Source organism: Microcebus murinus, chromosome 16, assembly GCF_040939455.1.
Source record: "Microcebus murinus isolate Inina chromosome 16, M.murinus_Inina_mat1.0, whole genome shotgun sequence".
Taxonomy (NCBI): Eukaryota; Metazoa; Chordata; class Mammalia; order Primates; family Cheirogaleidae; genus Microcebus; species Microcebus murinus.
In genome coordinates this window covers 41,186,257-41,211,773 of record NC_134119.1, presented here as the reverse complement: position 1 = coordinate 41,211,773, position 25,517 = coordinate 41,186,257, and the positions used below count along the sequence as shown (strand labels likewise).

General features: G+C 40.8%; 1 protein-coding gene across 3 annotated transcripts in view; it reads right to left on the bottom strand.

Moving 5' to 3' along the window:
* Positions 1 to 292: 292 nt before the first annotated feature.
* The window catches only part of KAT14 (lysine acetyltransferase 14), a 40,503-nt gene continuing 15,278 nt past the window's right edge, over positions 293 to 25,517 (bottom strand). The window contains exons 5-10 of one of the 3 annotated variants that reach the window (XM_012780111.3): positions 23,679 to 24,098; positions 22,977 to 23,542; positions 8,179 to 8,315; positions 7,054 to 7,229; positions 5,480 to 5,670; positions 293 to 1,530 (exon numbers count right to left, since the gene is read on the bottom strand). In XM_012780111.3, the coding sequence (XP_012635565.1) occupies positions 1,357 to 1,530; positions 5,480 to 5,670; positions 7,054 to 7,229; positions 8,179 to 8,315; positions 22,977 to 23,542; positions 23,679 to 24,098 (1,664 nt within the window). In that variant the 3' untranslated portion in view covers positions 293 to 1,356. Of the gene's footprint in view, positions 1,531 to 5,479; positions 5,671 to 6,767; positions 6,815 to 7,053; positions 7,230 to 8,178; positions 8,316 to 22,976; positions 23,543 to 23,678; positions 24,099 to 25,517 lie in introns of those variants that run through there. The other 2 variants (XM_076011157.1, XM_076011158.1) reach the window with 2 other exon arrangements.

Genomic DNA, 25,517 nt, shown 5'->3' with positions numbered 1-25,517 from the left:
TTCCTCACACAAATGAAATGAAGCCTCAACTGTTTCCCCAGGTGACTGAACAATTCCCAGATTGTCTTAATGTGGGAGCTCAACACATCCCCCCTTGAACAAAAGAATTGAAGCTGGCTGCAAGTATAGCCTCTTGATGCAAAATTTTAAATATGTATGACAGTTTACTAGAGAGTATTCAGCTTTCTTTGGATTTTCAAAGTAATCCATATCCTAAAAAGTTAAGAACCATCTGATTTTAATTGAAGAGGCTTTGAAAGGAAACTGACCATATGGAAGCTCTGGCCATGGGTTGTTACAAGGAAAGCTTTTTTATTTGACTACATCTGAAACTTTTGGAAATGTTCTTTCTGGATCCAAAACAACCTGATTGACAGTCTGTCTCCAACCCCTGCAAGCACACCAGCCTGGCCCTACCGACAATACAGGGTGTATCCACCGTAGGTTCTACTCACGCCACCCAACCCTCCACTCTGCGCTGCAACTACCCTGGGCGTGAGAAGGGCCAGTGAAGGCTGAAGGCAGGCTGCTCGAATGCACCAACCCCGAACCGACTTCACAGGCCATGGGAGAATGGGATGCTCCGATCCCAGGCCTACGTCTCTGCAGGAGATGCTAACAGAACAAGTAAAACAATCTGTTGACACAAACATTTATTTTTACTGACGATGACCAAAGTCAGCAAAAGAGACAACAAAACTTCAGTGCCCTAGAAGTCTTTCTGGACTGAATGACAACCCATCAATGGCTGGGAACAGGGCTGGAATCCCTGCATGAAATCACCTCGTAATCTCTCATCATCCCAGGATAGGACAGTGCCTCTTGGGACTGCATGAATCTTTTGTGTGTCTGTGTATTTTTTGTTTGTTTGTTTTTTCTTGTTTCTAGGAATAGAGACAGGGTCTCACTGTGCTCAGGCTGGTGTCGAACCCCTGAGCTACAGCTATCCTCCCGCCTCTGCATGAATCTTTTAATAGCTATCACACTTTCTCATCCTTTAAGTTAGGACAGACAGATTCTCTCTCACCAAGAATATCAACTGAGATGCTCTTTTACTCTTACAGACTGCCAGGTGGAAGGAGAGAGCAGCATCATTCAGTCTGAGTTAACTGCAGAGTCCAGGATGTTGGCTGAAGGCCTCCCCGGAAAGGACTAGAGAGTGATTTTGCTGAAGGGCTGCTCACTGGTCATTTCACGGCCCACCACTTTTCTCACCTTAGTTGAGAGGTTCGAAGGACTGTCTGATCGCAGAGAACATTAGAACCCACCGTGAAATAAATCACTGCCTTTAGGTCTCCCCGTGAAGAACCATTCTCTAATAGCGTATGTGTTTCTCTGTTAAGGGCTACATTCACATCAGCGCCTGAGCCTCAGAAAGAATGCATGTTTACACTCTGTACTCTCCAATGGGTAATATTTATCATAAAAATCTAAAACATATTCTTCAGTCTTGAATCCAAACTTCTGGTATAGCAGCATGGCGGGGTTGCTTGCTGAGACGTGAAGGGTCACATCTTTGCCCATGCAGGTCTGCCAAAAGAGTGGAAAAACAAGATGAAAATGGAAAGGCCTGAGGGAAAATGAGTAGGTGAAGAAACTCTTTTAAGTGTGGGTAGGTAGTTATGGAAATCAGAGAAATCAGAAACTGAGGCTGAGACATTACAACACCTAGCAACAACTGGAAAATGAATGATGTTTTGCTGCCAATCAAAAACATTCACAAGATTAAGGAAACTGATAGCATTCTGGGCGTTTTTGGTTTTCTTTTTTTAAAGCAAAAAGCCAAGGGAGATATATGTTATTGCCAATTTTATTATTTTATTTATAATTCAATTACATTTAAATATGTCAAACACATTTAAATATGTCAAACACATTTAAATATGTCAAACACATCAATACCCAACACTATGACACCTTTGAAGAAGCAGAGAACAAAGTTAGTTTTGCTTTTTAAACTAGATGTTATCTTACAACCTCTCAAAACTTGTAAAAATTCCCTTACTAGACCAGCTAGAAAAGATGCTAAACTATATGCACAAATATATTACGAATTTAATTATCAAACCTGAGGGCCTTATATAGATCTTCTGAGTTTCAAAGTCTACCCTCCATTCCTCTAAAACTGACAGAATTAGCTTCTTAGAACTGAGGTTTCTATATTCAGCATTGGCATAATCTTAAGGGATAAGAGTAATAATTATTCTGCAAACCCAAGGCAAGTTCTTAGATGCTTTTAATTAGCCACAAAGAATAAGGAATCCCAAAAGTCATATAAATTAAGCACTTATTTTTTAACGAGGAAGGCACTGAAATACTGAAGTTGATAAAGTCCTTGAGATGTATAATCTGTTTAAGAACTCCTTGGTCAAGGGCCATCTGACAGCTACCGTGTTTCTCCGAAAATAAGACACGGTCTTATATTTATTTTTCATGAAGAAGACACCCTAGGGCTTATTTTCAGGGGATGTGGTTTTTAAGTACAGTACAACAATCTACATTTATTCAAATATAGTTAAGTCATCTTCTTCTGGAACATCATCATAACTTCCAAACTCCGAATTCCATCCTGAATTTCTTGCAACTCTATTTCCTTTAGAACCATTGGCACCAATCTCTCATGTCGAGCAATAGAGCTCTCATGGGACAGATGAGAAGGGCTGCTAGGCTTCTTTACTGCTCCATGATGAAATGCATGGGTTGTGCAGATACACTGGGTAGCCACGCCCATCACTAGGTCTTATTTTCAGGGTAGGGCTTATATTGCGCAGAAACCTGCTAGGGCTTATTTTATGGGTAGGTCTTATTTTCGGGGAAACACGGTACCTTCTTTTCTCTGCTTAACTCATACTGTGTATCCAAAGACATTTTCAGGACAAAAGAGCACTATTAGTATATCAAGGACAGTCTGGGCGTGGTGGCTCACGTAATCCTAGCACTTTAGAAGGCCAAGGAGGAAGAATTGCTTGAGGTCAGGAGTTCAAGAACAGACAAGAGCATGTGGTGAGGTTTTTTTTTTTTTGAGACAGAGTCTCGCTTTGTTGTCCAGGCTAGAGTAAGTGTGGTGGCGTCAGCCTAGCTCACAGCAACCTCAAACTCCTGGGCTCAAGCAATCCTCCTGCCTCAGCCTCCCGAGTAGCTGGGACTACAGGCATGCGCCACAATGCCCAGCTAATTTTTTCTCTATATATTAGTTGGCCAATTAATTTCTTTCTATTTATAGTAGAGACAGGGTCTTGCTCTTGCTCAGGCTGGTTTCGAACTCCTGACCTCAAGCAATCCGCCCGCCTCAGCCTCCCAGAGTGTTAGGATTACAGGCGTGAGCCATGGCGCCCGGCCATGGAGAGTTTTTAAAGCAAACTCTGTGGGGTGATGTTAGTGTTCGTTCGTTCTTTCTTTCTTTCTTTCTTTCTTTCTTTCTTTCTTTCTTTCTTTCTTTCTTTCTTTCTTTCTTTCTTTCTGTCTGTCTGTCTGTCTGTCTGTCTGTCTATCTATCTATCTATATATTTATTTTTACCTGCACACATCTGCAGGCATGAATGTTCGTGTTCTTTAGATTGCAAATATACACGGTCTAACCATGGCCAACACCAAGTACTACTTATTGAGTACCTCCTGTGTTTGGGCCCTGGGGTGTATGGGCTGGCTAGGGGCAAGGTGCCCACATACAAAGATGAACGACTCCTCCAACCAGCCAGCAAACCTTCAGTAAGGACTGACTCTGTGCCAGGCCTTGTATTGGTCACCAATGACATACGCATATTAAAGTACCATCCTTACCCTATCCTCAGGCCCTTACTGGTGACAGAGAAGGCAGAATATTCTGTAAGCACTCTGCTAGGATAGAGATATGAATACAGAGAAGAGATCAATTCTGTGGGTGGGATGGGGCAAAGAAAGGAGGATGTGGTAGAAATGATCGAGATAGTCTCAGGAGAAAACAACAACACAAGGTAGAACATACTAATTACCCAGTGAGTGACTCACATAGTCACAGCCTAAGGAGAAAAAAAAATTTCTAGGAAGATGGTTCTCAAGGTTCCTGCCAACATTTGGGAATTATTAAGCAAGTTTCATTAAAAAATTAGAAAAACAATAATTTATCATCTCTATTCTCTCTTTAAAAGGAAGCTTACCCACATAACATACAGTCCTCAATACTAAATGGCTTCTTTTTTTTTTTTTTTTTTGAGACAAAGTCTCGTTTTGTTGCCCAGGCTAGAGTGAATGCCATGGCGTCAGCCTAGCTCACAGCAACCTCAATCTCCTGGGCTCAAGCAATCCTACTGCCTCAGCCTCCTGAGTAGCTGAGACTACAGGCATGCGCCACCATGCCCGGCTAATTTTTTCTATATATATTAGTTAGCCAATTAATTTCCTTCTATTTATAGTAGAGACGGGGTCTCGCTCTTGCTCAGGCTGGTTTCGAACTCCTGACCTCGAGCAATCCGCCCACCTCGGTCTCCCAGAGTGCTAGGATAACAGGCGTGAGCCACCACACCCGGCCCTAAATGGCTTCTTGATAATAGTTATCAGAAAAATTCTGGCGGAAAAAATTCTTTGCATTTTTTAGTTAGTATGCACTGTTAGTATATAAATACTAATTTGTGATATATTTTCTTCAAGGTGATACAAATATATCAACAGATGAATTATAATTCGTTATTAGAATCAAGTCTTAGAAGGTTCTTATCAGCTTAGCTTATATAGTGATAGTAAAAATGAAAAACAATCAGCAATAATAGAATAGGTACTTTTTTTTTGAGACAGAGCAGAGTTTTGCTCTGTTGCCCTGAGTAGAGTGCAGTGGCATCATTATAGCTCACGGTAACCTCAAATTTCTGGGCTCAAGTGATCCTCCTGCCCAGCATCCTAAATAGCTGGGACTATAGGCATGCGCCACCACACCACCCAGCTAATTTTTCTATTTTTTTTTTAGTAGAGACAGGGTCTCACTCTTGCTCAGGCTGGTCTCCAATTCCTGAGTTCAAGCAATCCTCCTGCTTCGGCCTCCCAGAGTGCTAGGATTACAGGCACGAGTCACCATGCATGGCCCATGCTACTTATTGATACAGCTGTACGAAAATGTTTACAAATACCTAAAAAGAGTAAAATCACAGTTCTACTCCTACTTGTCAGAGCTGTGACAGTGATGATTCTAAAAGCAGCAGCAGTTACTAACATGGCTAGTACACATGCTTTAGGGTCTTACTTCTGATGTTTTTTCATTTTATTTATTACACGGGTTTACAAACTGGTTTCTCTGAAACCTAGGTCTGAACAATAATCATACTTTAGAGGGTTAGAGACTTCTGTCTGTGTGCTTTGATAACCTCATAAATGGTGATGACTGGCTTTCTTTCACAAGGCAACCCATTCCCTTGGGCCATGCTGGGGAAAACTAGCTCAGCTTTTATTCCTCCTCCAAGTCTTTCAGGTGAACCCAGAGGCAAGATGGTAAATCACAAGCACAACTTACCTGAATCAGATGATAGATCATGAAAGTTGCAATCCCCGCTCTTCTCCATTCAGGATGGACAAACAGAAATGAAATGTAAGCTTCATTGTATTTCACATCGGGAACCATGAAGCCAAAGGCAATGATGACTTTTTTATAAAGGACAACGACACTGAAGTCTGGGTACTGCAGGCACTCAGACAGGTCAATGCCTAAAGAAAAGAAACAACCAGAGAATCAACCTGTGTGCCTATTGGAATTAATGGACGCCAAGCTGTTCAGTCTGTACCTAACGCTACACCTGCATGCTAAAAAAAAAAAAAAAAAAAAGCCAAAAACAAAATTGGAGACAAAGTATTACCATAGATACTGCACATTCAGATCATGAAAATAAAAATGAATTTTAGAAAATACTGAAATTTACATAGTCTTTCCTAAGTGCAAATGTTAAAAGAAGAGAGGCAGGATGGGTGGGCAGTAGTGTACGGGCTCAGAATTGGACACACCTGGTTTTGAACTCAGCCTCCTCTACCACATGTGTCACTTGGCACATTTCAAAACATCTCGGGGCCTCGGTTTCTGCAACATACCTGACAGAGTTATGGTAAAGACCTCCTGGGAGTGCTCCTGTCATATTCTTTGCCCCATACACACACAATTTATAAGCTTTTGCAGGAATGCTACCTTTCACAATAAAGCAGTAGAAAATGATTCTATGCATAACGTATGGAAGGCTTCTAAAATAAAGGCAGGAAGCAGAGATGTTCCTAGAATGTTACTTTGGGCCCAGTACCATTCCTAAAAGAACAAGTACTCTGTCACCGCATTATATGACTAACAGACAATAAAGATGCCACAGCTCTATTCTTGATGAAATCTTTTATCTAATATATGGAAGACACGTATTATTTCCTTTAGGCTTCAAAGTAGTGTGAGAAAACAGATCCAAAGAGAACATGTTTATATTTACCAATTAAAATGTGTCCTTTAATTAATGCCTTTGCTCTTCAGAGACAATTTTGTTAAGGCTGATAAAATGACAAGTCATATTGGGTTTACTCTTATTCTCAAAGTCTGTGATTGGGGTATTTGACTTTATTTTTTTAATTTTAACAATACATTTTATTTAACCAAAATATCTAAAATATCACCATTAGTATTTGACTTTTTAAAAACACTTTTTGGCTATCCTAACATTCTCTAAGGAACAGCTAAATAAATAAAACATAAAGAATTATTTATTAAGCCAAAAACATAAGCGTCCAAACACGCCCAAGCTACCAGTCTGTGTATCTTTGATAGACATTACCTGGTATCTAAATATATGTAGAAGCAAAACAGGATGAATCTTTTATTCTGGAAGCAGAGACAAACAGGGAAGAGAAACAAAAACACTGTTTATTACTTTAATTGCTGGCTTCTTCTTGATTTTAGGAAAGCAAAAGGTATTTATACTTTAATATTTCTATGTTAGTAGAGAAAAACTGAAATGATATGAGTAAAGGTCTTAGGTCACATGACATACACTAATTTTAAAAAGTACTAGAATGAACTACACAGAAAAATGATCTGCCTGGTTTGAAGGGGGAACATACCAGGCCAGAAAAACTCCTGACACATCGAGTTGATCGTCGGGATGTGATTTGGCCGCACGTAGCAGTAATCGAGAGGCGCGTCAGGCTCAGGTGTCCAGTGAGGGTCACTCCTGTGCAGGTGCGAGCGGATCTGCGACAAGAGCTGCAGTTTGGGTGGCTTTGTTTCATAATCACGCCTCCAGTACCACAGAAAATAAACAAATTCAAGTCAAGAACAATACCCAAGATTATTCCTAGCTATCTGACTAACAAAAACTCTTTGATCTGCTTGAAATTTTAAACTAATTGGCACTGCTTTATATGAGAGCTAGCTTGAATATAGCTGTAAATTTTCCTGGTATGAAATCTAAAACTTAGTCTACTAACATTCATCAGTACCCACCTATCCCTCTGTACCCACCAGGGACTGTACTAGGTGCCTTCATGAACAAAGTGAGGAAACAGAAACAGCATCGGATTCAACCTGAGGAGTGCTAAGATACAGGGATGCATCTCCAGTGCCATTGGAGGACAGAAGAGGAGGCCTCCAACTTTGCTGGACAGCTGAAGAACACAGAGACAAGGTGAGCCCAGAGCAGGCTCACAAGCTGCCTTTCAGTGTGTTTGTTCAGGCACGTGATGTGAGTGTAAAGGGTCAGGGCCATTATGGAGCTGCAGAGCAACTGTGGTGCAACAAAGGCAATAGTGGGCCCACTCAATCACAGTGCAAAGCTCAGCTTCCATTTCACTGCCTGGACAATGAAACTCACTATTAGAAACCGTCCCAACATCTAGTCCAGATGTAGACTTCACTATCTTTCCCATTTTTTCATTTCACAGGCTACCCTAAATATGTACAACTTTAATATTTAAAATAAAACAATGATTATGATAATCACAAAGAAATCTAACAGTTATCTTATTCTTGCTTTTTAGGTTTTTTCAAAGGACCATCTTTTCCGCAAACAAAGTGCAGTTGAAACAAGCAAAGGATGAAACTGGAGATGGAGCACAGAACTCAGTCCTTGCCAATGCCTGCTCTCAGTTTGTGGTCTTTATTCTCTCCAACAGGAGAACAAAGTACAGAAACCGTAATCATTATCCCTCATGACACAGTTTATATCACACCTCTTCTTCTTCATATACCTGATATAAGGTTTCAAGATCCGAGAAGTGTAAGGGCTGACAATACTTTGGTCCACAGCCATATCTTCCGATCCCACCAAACGATACAAAAACTTTGTGGTCTGGTGCCGAAATCCTTTCCTGGACGGAAGGGCAGTCTGTGTAAAAGCAACACTGGTTACATATAAATAAAATTACTCAGAGGACTGGTTAATTTCGGTATATAATTAGTATGATATTTTTATGCAGCAGAAAGGTCTTTTTGTATTACTTATTTGGAAAGCTCAAGCTTCAATACAAAGTTTGTAGGCACCTTTGCAAAAAACTAGATATGAAAAACTAACCCCAGTTGTAATAGCTTAAAAATCAAAATAATTTTTAAAATTCTGAAGTTATTTAAAAATGTTAACTCATTTAAGTGAGCAAAATGCGTGACTGAACACTGGATTTACAGCCTCTCTAGGCTTTATTTTGTCCGTATTATACCTTTAACCTATTCACTTAATATTAACCAGCACTAGTATCAAATAGGTGGCATATATGGGTCATATAATCTGACCACTCTGTTATCCAAAGAGCCATAGGGGCCAATTACTGCTGTGCCTGCTGTAGACAGGTCTTTTGAAATACAGCTCTTTTCCAATGAATAAATTGGGCAAAACTGGGAGTGATGTAGATTATCATCCTTAAAACAAATCTCAACAGCAGAGAGACCCTACCAGAGGTTCAATGAGGATGTGGCATTTGTTCCTCAGGAGGATATCCTAACAGAACTGGTGGATTCTATGCATTTCCTTTTGAACACCAAGAGCTGGACTGAAGATGTGCTGTTCTTCAATGAGCGCCGCTCTAGGGCCCTCAGTCATGTAGTAACAGAACATGTGCAATTAGGGTTTTATAGCAAAGAACTCAGATGGAAGATTAAAAGGAAAAGGCACATTTATAAAGGTGCTTGCCAAGGGTTGGATGAAGTTTAGAAACCTGAGTTGTTTTTGTAGAATCATTTTGTTCTTAAACTAGAAAATAACTTTGTTGAAAGAAGAGCAAGAGTCCTTCCTTCACAATGTTCTCATACTTTCCCAAGCTGGACACCAAAATTTTCAAAAGCCAATTTTGAAATTCTTCCAAGGCTTAAAATATCAAAGTAAAATTCAAAGCTGTAGCATATACTTTACAAATATGGCCACTAATAATTCCTCCCACCCCTGTAGGTATAAGTGCTCATCATATCAGAAGGCAGAGTCAATTTCCCCTCTCCTTGAATCTGGGTGGGCCCTTGTGAATGGCTTTGACCAATCAGAATGTGGCAGAAGTAACATTCTGAGACTTCCAAGGTCTTAAGACGACTGGCAGCTTCCACATTCTCCCTCTTGGAGTCCAGGTGCCATGCTGTCCCAGCTAGACCAGGGCATGACTAAAGGCCGCATGGAGACAGGCTCTAGAAGAAGAGAAGCTCTCCTGGTCATTCTAATCCCAACCTAGTTCCCAGGCAAATGCAGCATACGAGTGACCTCTAGCCCACAGAGTAGAAGAACACAGCTGAGCACAAAAAAAAAATCCACAAAATCAGAAGAAGCATAAAACAGTTATTGGTGTAAGCCACTAAGTTTTGGGGTGGTATATAATGTAGCGATAGATAACTAAAACACCAGCCACTAAACTACCAGTGCACAGAATGCTCTTTCTATCTGGCTAATGTCTCAAAGTGAGTCCTGAGGACCTCCACTGATACTATACAGATTCCCAGACCCCCAACTTCTTCCCATCTCTCTGCTTTGCTCTCACCCTAGTCTAAGCCACCCCAGGCTACCTTGGCCACCTTATTGCCTCCTGCTGGCCTCTCTGCTCCCACTTTTACCTCATACATGGTCTCCACACAGAAGCCAGATTCTTCCAGAAACACAAATTCACTTTCCTTGATCAAAACTCCTACATGGCCGGGCGCTGTGGCTCACGCCTGTAATCCTAGCTCTTGGGAGGCCGAGGCGGGTGGATTGCTCAAGGTCAGGAGTTCAAAACCAGCCTGAGCAAGAGCGAGACCCCGTCTCTACTATAAATAGAAAGAAATTAATTGGCCAACTGATATATATATAAAAAATTAGCCGGGCATGGTGGCGCATGCCTGTAGTCCCAGCTACTCGGGAGGCTGAGGCAGAAGGATCACTCAAGCCCAGGAGTTTGAGGTTGCTGTGAGCTAGGCTGACGCCACGGCACTCACTCTAGCCTGGACAACAAAGTGAGACTCTGTCTCAAAAAAAAAAAAAAAAAAAAACTCCTACATGGCTTTCCACTGAATGTTCAGAACACAACCCAAATTCTTCACCCACAGCCTGCAGGATCCTGCAGGCTCTGGCCCCTATCATTCCGTGGCCTCAATGCCTGCAACCCCATTCCGTTGCCATCACCTAGTCCCAGTCACACACACATACCTTACTCCTGCCTTAGGGGCCTGCACCTGGGCCTTCAGCCCTGACCCTTCTTCAGCCTGGCTCCTCCCTGTGAATCAGGACTTAGTTCAGGAGCTACCAAAAACAGAGAGGCCATCCTGACCTCCCAGCACAGAAGGGTGCCCCTGCCCTCCTTCACTCCACTCCCCTACAGCACTCACCTTGCATGAGTAATGCTGTTTGCTTGGCGAGCTAGTCACTATCATCTCCCTGCCCAAGGATGTCAGTTCCATAAGGGTGGGGACCTTCTCTGTCTTAATTCACTGCAGTATCTCCAGCTAGAATAGTGCTTGGCACATACTAAGTAGTCAACTTATGTCTGGTGAATAACAAAGTATTGGGGGAAAAAAGCATCCCAAAGTCAAATAAGTGTGGAAAATGTTAAATGAGTTTCTTAAAACTTCTAGTTCTAAACAAATGGAGAGCTAGGTGGGCTGCTGGGGTCCCATGCCAAACCCAACCTGGGAGATACCAGATGTTGAGAGGAAACATGGAACACAAGGCTTGGAGAAAGCCCAGAGAGGTCAAAGGGCATCAGGTACCAGTGAAGTAGCTGAGTGGAGAGAACAGAGAAAGGGTCTGCCCCGCAGACAGAGCCTGGTTAGGCTTCCTGGTTATGCCACCTCCTCTCCCATATGCTTCTCTGGGAAAGGCAGATCAGATCACTGCCAATCAACTCTGCCAGCCACGCGTCAGCTGGAAGGTGATGCCACAGCCGTGCTGGAGCCTTTCTGAGGTAGAGGGCAAACCCCATTCTGGACAGCCCCTGAGCATTCCACAACCCCAGGCAGCAAATGCAGAGGGAAGTAAAAAGCAGCGACTGGGCCAGAGGTCCTGGGGGTTCCCTGCGAGGCGAGGTTGCCTGATTGTGGAAAAAGGTGAGGACCAGAAATGGATTCGCCCAGAGCCTCCCATTTTACTATAAACTTGCTGAGAGAGTCACAAGCCAGGAATTAGGCTTTTGCTCTTCCTCTCAGGTATACACTACCAGCAAAGGTAGCTGAAAACACTAAGGGGATATAAGCTCACAGGGAAAAAATATTGAGACTTGTAAATAAGGAATGCAAGAAAGCAAAAGAAGGATAACAAACTAAACAAACTGTACAGGAAAAAGCAGAATTAATATACCGAACAGACAAGAATTTTTTTTTTTTAAGTATAATAAATAGTCATCGGGAAGTGCAAATCCAAACTACAATGAGATACCACTTCACACCCACTAGGATGGCCATCATCAAAAGACAGATAACAGCATGGAAAGGATGTGTGAAGAAATCAGAATCCTCATACATTGCTAGTAGGAATGTAAAATGGTGCAGCCACTTTGGAAGACAGTTTAACAGTTCTTCAAAAAGCCAAACACAGAGTTACCATTTGACCAGCACTTCCCCACCTAGATCTACATCCAGAGAAATAAAAACATATGTCCACACAAAAATCTGTATAATATACAAATGCTGAGAGTAGATTATGTTCATGGCCAAAAGGTGGAGACAACTCAAATGTCCATCAACTGTTGAATAAGCAAAATGTGGTCTATCCATACAATGGAATATTAAGCCATAAAATGGAATGAAGTATTAATACTAATATATGCTACAACATGGATGAATCTTGAAAACATCATGCTAAGTGAAACGAGGTGATCACAAAAGGTCACATATTATGTTATTCCATTTATGTGAAATGTCCAGAAAAGGTAAATTTACAGAGGCAGAAAGAGATTAATGGGGGTGGGGGTAGAGGTGGGGCTAGGAGCAGAGGGTTGAGTAGTAAGAGCTAATGAGGTCACAGTTCCTTTCTGGGGTTATAAAATGTTCTAAAATTGATTGTGGTTCCACTCTGTGAATATACTAGAAACCACTGAATTGTACACTTTAAATGGGCATAAGGTATATGAATTGTATCTCAATAAAGCTGTTACAAAAGAAAAAGATAGTAATAATTAGGCTCAAGGTAATGGAGGAGCTGGGAAACTGGAATGGGTTGCTATGAAGCATCTCACATTCATTAGCAGATATTGAACACATGATCACAGAAATAAAGCACTCAATTAGTGATGTTAGGGACAGGTCAAGGATTTCTTCAAAAAGGTAAAGGAAGAGAAGTAATGTTGCCCACATCCACATTAAGAGTCCAGAAGAAACTGGTTCGGCCTCTGTGGAAAACAATAGGGAGATACCTTAAAGCGATACAAGTAAATCTACCATTTGATCCAGCAATTCCACTACTGGGCATCTACCCAAAATATCAAATGACACTCTACAAATGGGACACCTGCACTTGAATGTTTATAGCAGCACAGTTCACAATTGCAAAGGAATGGAAACAACCCAGGTGCCCATCAATATATGCGTGGATTAATAAAATGTGGTATATGTATACCATGGAGTACTATTCAGCTTTAAGAAACAATCGTGATATAGCACCTCTTGTATATTCCTGGATAGAGCTGGAACCCATTCTACTAAGTGATGTATCTCAAGAATGGAAAAACAAGCACCACATGTACTCACCAGCAAATTAGTATTAACGGATCAACACTTAAGTGGACATATAGGAATAACATTTATCAGGTGTCGGGCAGGTGGGAGGGGGGACGGGCATGGGCAATATACGTAACTTTAACATTTGTACCCCCATAATATGCTGAAATTAAAAAAAAAAAAGGAGTCCAGAAGATGAAAATAATAAAGGAAGAATATACATAAAGACATAATAATGAGGAATTTCCCAGATTAAAGCAGCACATTAAGAGCAATTCTGGTTTCCAATCTGGTGTATAAGGAGCTTAGACATCATTACTCCATCCTAATTAGTGAAAGAAAAGGCTAAACTGAAAAATCCACAACTCCTCTGAGCTCCGTAAGACAAATCCACTGCCCCCAAAATTGAAGACAAACAGGTAGATACAGAGCGTCCCAACATACTGGAGTAGAATCCTGTGTAGGAACCCGTACCAGGGTAGGAAAACCTGCACTGTGATTGAAGAGTTGCTGGAGGGCTAATGTGGACAAGTCTGATAAAAACTCTAGGGGGTCCAGTCTTAGGGGAAGCCCAACACTTTAATAAGTTATACCTCCAAGAGTTAGATCAGGTTCTCACAGTGAATATTAAAGAAAAATCCCCAAGTGCTTCCAGTAGGAGGAGGAGAGGGAGAAAAGGAACCATTTTGAAATATGACACAGCATCCTGTTCTTAACAATGCCTGCCCTCAGGAGGATTTATTTTACCAGGCCTAACCTACTGGCGTTTTATCAGAGCCTAGCCAACCTAGAGGAATGAAAATACCCAACTCTGTCCCCTCTAGCCATCCTGTTTCACCTAAATGGGGAGAAAACTGAGAAGCACTTAGGAAGTTCACAGCCCAGAGCACAGGCTCACCAAAAGACTGAGAACTACCCACAGAACTACAGAGGGTTTTCCCTCCCTGACACCTTACTACATTACCAAAGGCCTATATCTAAAACAGTTTTGCTTACCCAGAACATCATGTTTGGCATTCAACATAAAATTACAAGGCTACTAAAAGCAAAAAACACAGCCGGAAGACAGCAAGTATCAGAACCAGACTCATATGTCAGAGATGGTGCAATTACTGAACTGGGAATTTAAAAAACAGGTACATCTCAGAGATCCAGATCACTGCAGTAACAGAACATTCTACGTTTTACTAGCACAAATTTTTTGGTTTCCTAGTGTATATAAAAGTTATGTTTATACTATCTGTGGTCTATTATTATGTGTAAAATACCACTGTATAAACACTGTATATACATATACTGTATATTATTATGTGTAAAATACCACTGTGTATATATATATATGTGTATATATATATATATAAAAAATTTTAAAATGCTTTAATTGCTAAAAAAAAAAAACTGCTAACAATCATCTGAGCCTTCAGTGAGTTGTAATCTTTTTGCTGGTAGAGATTCTTGCCTTCATGTTGATGGCTGCTGACTGATCAGGGTGGTGGTTGCCAAAGGCTGCGATGGTTGTGACAATTTCTTAAAATAAGATAATAACAACAATGAAGTTTGTAGCATCGACTGACTCTTCCTTTCATGAAAGATTTCTCTGTAGCATGCAATGCTGTTTGATAGCATTTTACCTACAGCAGAACTTCCAAAACTGGAATAATTCCCCTCAAACTCCTGCAACTGCTTCATTAATTAATTTTATGTAATGTTCTAAATCTTTTGTTGTCATTTCAACAATATTCATAGCATCTTCACCAAGAGTACATTCCATCTCAAGAAACTACTTTCTTTGCTCATTCGTAAGAAGCAATTTCTTATCTGTTCAAGTTTTATCCCAAGGGTGTAGCAATTCAGTAACACCTCAGGCTCCACTTCTAACTCTAGTTAGAATGCTATTTCCACATCTGCAGTAACTTCCTCCACTGAAGTCATGAATCCCTCAAAGTCATCTATGAGGGTTGGAATCAACTTTTTCTAAACTATGAATGTTGATATTTTGACCTCCTCCAAGAATCACAAATGTTCTTAATGGCATCTAGAAAGGTGAATCCTTTCCAGAATTTTTTCAATTTACTTTGCTCAGATCCATCAGAGGAATCACTATCTATGGCAGCAATAGCCTTACAAAATGTATTTCTTAAATGATAAAAACTGAAAGTCAAAATTACTCTTTGATCTATGGGCTGTAGAATGAATGTTGGGCTAGCAGATATAAAAACAATATTAACTCTTTATACATCTTCACCAGAGCTATTGGGTAACCAGGTGCATTGTCAATAAGCAATAATATTTTAAAAGGAATCTTTTCTTCTGAGTAGCAGGTCTCAAAAGAGGGCTTAAAATTTCAGTAACATATGTCCAGACTTTGTTGTTCCATTTATAAAGCACAGGCAGAGTAGGTTTAGAATAATTCTTAAGGTTCTTACGATTTTCAGAATGGTAAATGAGCATTTTACTGAAAGTCACCAGCTGCCTCAGTCTGTAATAAGAGAGTCAGCCTGCCCTTTGAAGCCAGACATTGATTTCTCTCTTGCTATGAAAGTCCTAGATGGCATCTTCCAATAGAAGGCTGTTTTGTCTACACTGAACATCTGTTGTTTAGTGTAGCCACCTTTACCAATGATCTTAGCTAGATCTTCTGGATAGCCTGTTACAGCTTCAAGATCAGCACTTGCTGCTTCACCTCACACTTTTATGTTATGGAAACAGCTTCCTTTCTTAAACCTCATGAACCAACCTCAACTAGCACCCAACTTTTCTTCTGCAGCTTCCTCCTCTCTGTCTTCATAGAACTGAAGAGAGTTAGGGTCTTGCTCAGGATTAGGTTTACTTAAGGGAATGTTACGGCTAGTTTGATCTTCTACCCAGATCACTCAAGTTTCCTCCATATCAGCAATAAGGCTGTTTTGCTTTCTTATTCGTGTGTTCACTGGAGTAGCACTTTTAATCTCCTTCAAGAACTTTTCCTTTCCATTCACAACTTAGCTAACTGGTGCAAGAAGCCTATATCTTTTGCTCTATCTCAGCTTTTGGCATGCCTTTCTCACTAAACTTAATCATTTCTAGCTTTTGACTTGAAGTGAGAGACATGCAACTCTTCCTTTTACTTGAACAGTTAGTAGCCATTTCAAGGTTACTAAGTGACCCAATTTTAATATTGTTGTGTCTCAGGGAACAGAGAGGCCCAAGAAGAGGGAGAGAGACAGGGGAAAGAGCAGTTGGTAGAGCAGTCCGAACATGTACAACATTGATTAAGTTCCCTGTCTTATAAGGCGATGGTTCATGGCACCCCAAAACAATTACAATAGTAACATCTAAGATCACTGATTACAGGTCACCATAACAGATATAATAAGAATGAAAAACGTTTATATATAGTGAGAATTACCAAAATGTGACACAGAGACACAAAGTGAGTACATGTTGTTGGAAAAATGGCACCAATTAGACTTACTTGATGCAAGGTTGCCACAAACCTCCAATCTGTAAAACATGCAATGTCTGTGAAGTGCAATAAAGCACAATAAAACAAGGTATGCCTATGACTATGATTATCATGTTATGGACTCTAATGGATGAAGCAGCTAGCATGCAAGAGCAGATGGGCAATTTAAACAAAGATGAAAATTCTAAGAAAGAATAAAAAAGAAATGTTAGAGATCAAAAATTATGTGTTAGAAATAAAGATTGCCTTTGATGACGGGCTCCTGAGTACATTGGACACAGATGAGGAAAAGAAATTCTGAGCTTGAGGATATGTCAATAAAAACTTCCAAAACAGAAAAGCAGAGGAGGAAAAAAAGAAAAAAAATGAAACAGACTACCCCAAAACTGTGGAGACAACTACAAAAGGTATAACGTACACATAATGGGAATGCCAGAAAGAACAGGGATAGAAATAGAAGAAATATTTGAAGCAATGACTGAGAATATTCCCAAATTAATGTCAGACACCAAACCACACATGCAGGAAGCTCAGAGAACACCAAGCAGGATAAATGCCAACAAGCATATAAGAAAGATATTTCTGACTAAAACAGCAGAGTTGTCAAGCAAGATAGATAAGAGCAAAAAACACTTAAAATGTACTAAAGATCAAAAACAAAGAGAAAATTTTCAGAGCTTCCAGGAGATGGGAGAATAAAACGAGGCCACCCACAAAGAAATAAGAATCAGACTGATACTAGGGCTCTTGGGAGCAATATTATATGTAAGATGATAATGAAGTTATAATTTAAAAATGTCGAAGGAACAACAAAAATCATAATTGTCTATACAGCTACGTTATCGTTTAATTAAAGAATGAAATGAAGATATTCTTAGGCATAGAGGTTTTCAAAATTAACCTCAAAAAGGCCATATTTTACAAAATTGTAAAAGTAGTTCAGCAAGAAATTGATCTAGGAAGGAATAATGGGAAGTAAACATGAATAGGTAATTTAGTAAAGTTTCTGTCCTTTGAGCAACGCAAAAGAAAAAAGACAGATGAGAGTACGCAAAGGTTATTTTTTGAGGCTGGGTGTGGTGGCTCACGCCTGTAATCCTAGCACTCTGGGAGGCCAAGGCAGGTGGATTGCTTGAGGTCAGGAGTTTGAAACCAGCCTGAGCAAGAGCGAGACCCCATCTCTACTATAAATAGAAAGAAATTAATTGGCCAACTAATATACATAGAAAAAATTAGCCGGGCATGGTGGCTCGCGCTTATAGTCTCAGCTACTTGGGAGGCTGAGGTAGGAGGATCACTTGAGTCCAGGAGTTTGAGGTTGCTGTGAGCTAGGCTGACACCACGGCACTCACTCTAGCCTGGGCAACAAAGTGAGACTGTCTCAAAAAAAAAAAAGGTTATTTTTTGTTTGGGGGGATGACTACATGATAATATTAAAACTTTATAGACATTAAACTAAATTATAGACATTAAATTAAAAAATAGAGACAAATAACTGTCTTAGTTATGATCTATAAAAAATAAAAACAGAATGTATAATTTTCTTTATGGTAAGGAATCAACATCACATGGACTATTTTCTCTGAGAATGAAATTTCTTTATTGTATTTCTCTACAATCTGATTAGAAATCAAATTCATTACCAAAAGATAGCTTAAAAGTCTCATATATCTGAAAACAAAAAATTAGAACTACATTATTTTTAGGTTAGAGGGGGGAATAATGAGAAAAATTACAAAATGCTAGGTACTGATTGGTAATAAAATCAACATCATTTCAAAAGTCATGAGTCATAGCTAAAGTAGTAATTATAGGGAAATTTATTGGTACAAATACATTTTTCAGGAAACAAGAAAGAGTATGGATTGAATAAATGTATTTACAGCTGCACCTCTGTGTAAATACATTGAAATTTATGCTAAAATTCCTGGTTAAGAAGGGGTTAAACACAAGCATCTCTACTACCTCCCCAAATCCTAAAACTACAGAAAATGACTGAATTAGAAACAACAGTAACTGCTAAGCAGATGGACAAATAGTAACTGATTTAATGCCAAAATTCAAAACTGGCTTTGGGTGAGGAGAGAACTAGCCCAATCTATATTGCAAAATCCTGCCAAAACCCAGGTGGCAGCACTAGATTCCTCTGGAACTGGGAATAAATGGGGCAGTAAAATAAGGAGCAGAAAAAAAAGCTGTGTGAAAACCACAAAGTAAGGGTATAGAAATTTAAAAATCCCCATATCCCCCAACTCCCTGCTGCTGGGCCCTCCAGAAGTCTGGAGGTCCTTCTCTAGAGAAAGTACAACAGGGGCTCTGGGTTGGGCAGCTCAGATGAAATGAAGGGTAAGCACCTTACAGGCTTAATGCTAAGGTCCCTCTTCCCCTACTTGGCAACTAGGGTTGTGAGACTGGAAGACTCTTCCCTGGGGACTGACTACCTCAAAAGGAAAGACCTAAAGGAAATGTCAGGAGTTCTCAACAGATGACTCACCTAGATAATGTGGCTGGGTATAAAATTCTAGGTTCAACCTAATTTCACCTCAGAATTTGAAAGCACTGCTCCACTGGCTACTTGCTTTCAGGGTTGCTGTTAAGTTGGCTTTCAACTTTACCTGATGCTGGCTTGGGATTTTGGCTTTAAGTCAGGGTCTTTTCAGATGTAGGTCTCAAGATTTACTTCCTGTGTAGCTTTCCTCTGGAAGCCATTAAGAAAGTGCTCCACAAAACAAGGTAGTAAACCTACAAAAAGGTATAGATGGGCCACAGACAACAGGAGATCAAATTTAGAGGAGGCAACAGGAATCTCTAGTGAGAGGAGTTCCCAGGGCCACTGCTGAGTTTCACATACAAACGGAGGCCAGTCTGGACTGGGCAAGTGTGAGTCAACGGGCACACCTACTAAGGCTATCATCACCAAGTCCCTGCTGCCACCGACCATTTCTAAACCTAAGGAGTCATGGCCCAAAATCTCATCTGTGCTCAGCTTGCCTTAACCATGCACTGGTGAACCTCCATGACCACTCCCTGGATCAGCTGAGGACACTCACTCCACAAATAACTGCTTTGACCTCCTGCAAGCTGGAGGGAAGCCATGTCGGCTCAGGCAGGAGAAGCAGAGGATCTCCTTTTGCCCAGATTTCTGCCACGTTTCTGGTGTACAATACAGCCCTGATGCTCATAGCCTTATGTTTTCCAGGACTACCTAATGACCTTGACCACTGACTTCACCAGGCAAGGATTATGAAATCCAAAGCCAGAATGTGATTGTGTTAGTTTCCTGGTGCTACAGGAACAAGTACCACAAATTGAGTGGCTTAAAACAATAGATATTTATTATCTCACAGTTCCAGAGGCCAAAGGTCAGAAATCACTGGGCTTTCTCACAGTGGGCAGGACTGTGCTCTCTTTCTGTATGCACCAATGGAGAATCTGCTGCATACTTTTCTCTTAGCTTCTGGTGTTGCCAGCAACACCCGGGCTTGTAGATGAACACTTATCTCTGCCTCTGCTTCACAGGGCCTTTTCCCCTGTGTGTCCATCTCTGCATCTCTTCTCCTTTTGTTTTTGGGGTTTTTTTTAATTTTTTTTTTTTATGAGAGTGAGTGCCATGGCATCAGCCTAGCTCACAGCAACCTCAAACTCCTGGACTCAAGTGATCCTCCTACCTCAGCGTCCCAAGTAGCTGAGACTATAAGCGCGAGCCACCATGCCCGGCTAATTTTTTGTTTTTATTTTTAGTTGACTGGCTAATTTTTTTTTTAGTAGAGACGGGGGTCTCACTCTTGCTCAGGCTGGCCTCGAACTCCTGACCTCAAGTGATCCTTCTGCCTCGGCCTCCCAGATTGCTAGGATTACAGGCTGTGAGCCACCATGCCCAGCCTCTTCTCTTCTTATAAAGACAAGTCATATTGGATAAAGTGCTCACCCTAGTCCAGTACGACCTCATCTTAACTAATTATATCCACAAAGGCCCTATTTCCAAATAAGGTCACATTCACAGGTACCAAGGGTTGGGACTTCAACATATCCTTTTGGGTGACACAATTCAATCTATCACAACAACCCAAAAAAGACTCCTTAGCTCATCTTCTCTGGGAAACTTCATCTAATAGTGGTAATTTGCTTACACAGCTAGATTTGTGCTTACTACTCAGTTTTTTTAAAAAACGAAAAGTATATTGTTTAGGAATATATACATTAAAAAAACAAAGGAATAATTAACACTGAAAGTCAAAGACCAGCTCCCTCTGAAGGGAACAGAAGCACACATGAGGACTTCCAAGGTCTTTGTAATACTCTATTTCTTTACACAGGAGATAGATAAATGGGCATTTTATTTTATTAATCTCTAAACTATACCTGTATTTCTATGCCTTCTATTTGTATGACACATTTACAATTAAAAAATAAAGGCTAGGCACTACACAGACACACCCACAAGAACAAAGAGCAGGTGAACAGATGACTGTAACAAAAACATATGAACACGTGGCAAATTACTTTTTTTAACTTTTTATTTTTCAAAGTCCCTGTTTTTGTTTTTTGAAACAGAGTCTCTGCTCTGTTGCCTGGGCTAGAGTGCAGTAGCATCATCATAGCTCACTGCAACCTCAAACTCCTGGGTTTAAGCCTCAGGCCTCCTGCCTCAGCCTCCCAAGTAGCTGGGACTATAAGGCACATGCCACCACACCCAGATAATTTTTCTATTGTTTGTAGAGACAGGGTCTCACTCTTGCTCTGGCTGGTCTTGAACTCCTGGCCTAAAGCAATCCTCTCACTTCCGCCTTCCACAATGCTAGAATTACAGGTGTGAGCCACCACACCAGCCAGAAATTACTTAACAGACCAAAGAAAGCTGAAACCTAAACTGGTGGTGGAGGAGCTGAATGATTTACAAGACACAGCCTAAGGAAAGCGCAGCAATCAGAGGCATCAGGTACTATGGAAGCTGAGAGTGGGCAGTAGGGCTATAGATCAAGAGGCTCTTTAAGAGGCTAAAGCCTCCAATTATACCACTACACCAATTGCACTGTCCCCATGAAGTAAATGATCTTTCCCCTCAAGGGCAGAAGACTGGACTTTCTAGAGAGGCTCAAGAGATTCCGCACACAGGTAGCCAAGTGTGGGAGTACTGTTCTGAAGACCGGGAGATTCAGTAGTTTACCTACTTAATTGTAGGTTCCTGGCCCCTCCCCACTTGGCTCCTAGAATGCAGGAAAGTTAATACTGTACTTCCCAGGAAAGATGGGAAATAGGAGGAAAAAAGAAAATGAATAGGATCCATCTAGAGTAGGGAGCCTGGCAAACTACAGCCCACAGGCCAAATCCAGCCCATTGCCATTTTAGTAGATAAAGTTTTACTGGAACACAGCCACACCCATTCACTACGGCTGCTTTCCCATCACAACAGCAGAGTTGAGTAGTTCCAACTGAGTATGCGGCCTGCAAAGCCTAAAATATTTACTATCTGGCCCTTTACAGAAAAAGTTTGCCAACCCTTGCTCTACAGGGCCCAATATCCAAACAAAGGAGTTCTAAAATGAGAGAACAGAGAAAATAGAAGACAGGAAATTAACACTTTTCAGAACTCAGGAAGGAGAGTTTCAAATTGAAAGGGCCCACACACCACATGCCCAGCACAAGGAAAGAAAGAAGCCCCACATATGGTGTATCGCTGAATAGTTATCAGAACACTGGCAATAAAGAGAAGATCCCACTAGTGTCCAGAAAAGAAATAAAATGTGCAAGGACTCCAAACAGGCAATTCACAGACAGATAAACAACCAAGAAACCTAAAAAATGTTTAACCTCACCTGTAATCAAAGTATTGTAAATAAAAAACAAGATTTCACATATAGCCCTCGAATTAGCAAAACTTAAAGGCAGGTTAGTGTTAACTGCTAGCAAGGATGGAGACCCGGTGTTCCCCCCTGTGGGAGGGTATATGCCAGCAATTCTGAGTGGAATTAATTGTTCCCAGGAGCATTCACAAAACCTGGGTTCCACTGACACCACGCTGATCCCCTGGCTGCTATTTCTTCATGTTGTCACCTAACTATATAGATGTTTCTACACTTCCAGATCCTGCCCAGCACAGCATCCAGTACACTGGATGTCCTCAACAAATCTGTCAATCAAAGCTATGACACACACTATGTACAGCTACCCACAGAGACTGAGAGCTATAAAAAAACTTCTAGGTTATACCTTGAATGCCCAAGGGAAAAGAAAAGCCCAGATGTATTAAGGAATATTTATACTGAACAAATTCAAAAAATAAAGCCCATTCATTTTTGTATTTTTCTCCCTTGCTCTTTTCTTCTCTCTCCTCAAATTACTCATAATTTTAAGTCACAGCATCAATGTGTCTACTGTCTGGTGCTGCCTGCCCTACCTCCACTTCTGCCCCCAACAGAGTTAGAGCATGTACACATTCACCTGGTATCGGTCAAGGATTCTGAAGTCCTGGCAAGTTGTTCGGTATGTGGCTTGTCCAGCTGGAAGCCTAGAAACTCTGTCTTTGGCTCCATAAATCCCATCAACTAACAGAAGAGCAGCATTAACAACTTGATCCAAGTCAAAAAGTGGTAATCCCCTATCCCTTTTCGCTTGTCTGACAATCAGTTTCCGCTTCAGTCTCCGAGCTTCTGGTGTCATGGCAACAGCACTGGGACAAGCTTCCAGCCTCTTGAGAAGCAGCTTTTCCTCATAGATACTCACGGGAGTATACTTGGGCCCTTTAGGTTTCGTGTCCTTCTCTAGTTGAGGCTTCCTCTTTTCTCGAGCCCTCGTTTGCAAAGATGTGTTTGAATCTGTGTCTTCGCTGTCCATGTCCATCCTGTCGGGCTTTTCCTCCTCACTCTCTACCTCCTGCTTTATCTGTTCAGGTCCTCGGACCTTCTTTCTGCCCCCAACCACTGACCCAGAAGCTGCTGCCCCAGCCGGGGGTGGGACATACTCCATCCCTGGGTCTATGACTCCATCGCCTTCCATCTCGTCATCATCTGTGCAGAGCATAAAACAGTGTCATCAAGACACAGGAAAGAAGAAATGCAGAGCACACAGCCCAGGGCTGAAAACGTTTACATTTACATCATGGCCCATACACAAAATAAAAGACCAAAGCAAGGGAAGCCTTACCATGAAACAAAGCTTGTGGGGGCATCACATCTGGAATCAGATCTGCTTCTGAAAGCAAGCTAGGCGTGGCAGAATGAGAGGCCGGCGTCCCGGGGGCAGAGAAATCCAGAGATGGAGAAGGAGATGGGCTTGTCAGTGGGGTTCGGTCAGAGGAGCTCAACGATGAAAAGTCAATCACTTCTCCTTTTTCAAGAATCACATCTGGCCGGCGGCCACGGCTTATAAATTTTACAGGGGTAGAAGACGTGCTCCTGTCAAGAAAGCCAGCTGCTTCCTTCTGGGCTCTTCTAATGTCTTTAGCTTCCTGAGTTCGAGATCGTTTCTCTTTTAATTCCATGGCAGATTCCACAGGATTCCGACTTGCCCGTTTTCTAAGTCCCTCAACAGTAATGATTGGATCTAGAGTTGGTTTTGAGGCTGCTAAAAGAGAATAAATACAAGTTGAATAATCCTTTCTCCAAAATGCTTGGGATCAAGGAAGCATGTTTTGGATTTCAGATTTTTTCAAATTTTGGAATATCTGCATTATACTTACCAGTTGAGCATCCTAAACCCAGAAATCTGAAATCCAAATGCTCCAGTGAAATTTCCTTTCTTTTGAGCATCATGTGGGCACTCAAAAAGTTTCAGATTTCAGAGCATTTTGGATTTTGAATTTTTGGATTTGAGATGCTCTACCAGTATCTAAATTTTAAAATAACTACTCAACTTGAGCTTCACTTGCTAATTATAGTAAGCCTAGTATCATGTTCAATATAGAGAAATGTTCAATGAATGCCTTAAGCTAAAAGACTTAAATATCTCTTAAGGAATAAGAAGTTATAATGTATGATAAATTTAAACAAATACTATCTTTTACCTACTGGAAATGATAAACATTAAAAGTTTGGTAATCTCAGCAGGAGTATGGGGAAATGGGCATTTTCATTTCTTTTAGTATGACATAAATTTTATTACAGCTCCTTGGAAGATAATGTGGTAATAATTAAAATTTTGCATGAATATGCCCTTTGATACAGCAATTCTGTTTCCAGGAATTTATCACAATTTTCACATGTACACAAATTTGTACAATTATAGCATTGTTTAAAATAACAATAAAAGGTAGAAACAATCAAAATGTCCATCAATAGGGGAATGCTTTGACAATTTATCATACAGCCATATATTGAATACAATGAAATAAAATAGATCTACATATACAGTTATGACAAAATGTCCAAGGCATATTGGTAAGTGGTGGGAAAATGGAGAACAAGTACTACGGTATGAGTCTTTATATGTCTTAAAAAAAAAAAAATAAGGCCGGGCGCTGTGGCTCACGCCTGTAATCCTAGCTCTTGGGAGGCCGAGGCGGGCGGATTGCTCAAGGTCAGGAGTTCAAAACCAGCCTGAGCAAGAGCGAGACCCCGTCTCTACTACAAATAGAAAGAAATTAATTGGCCAACTGATATATATATAAAAAAAAAAAAAATTAGCCGGGCATGGTGGCGCATGCCTGTAGTCCCAGCTACCCGGGAGGCTGAGGCAGAAGGATCACTCGAGCCCAGGAGTTTGAGGTTGCTGTGAGCTAGGCTGACGCCACAGCACTCACTCTAGCCTGGGCAACAAAGCGAGACTCTGTCTCAAAAAAATAAAAATAAAAAAAAATAAGAAAATGCTTAAATATGCAGAGATCATTTCTAAAAGTACTCATAAAAAACAACAGTGGTTACTCTGAGAAGTGAAACTGCAGGCAGGGGGCCAGAGGGAGTAACTTTCAGACTTTATAGTCTTAAAATACTATTTGATCTTTTCCCAATTATATTTTTAAAAATTTAAAAGTTCATTAAAACTTTT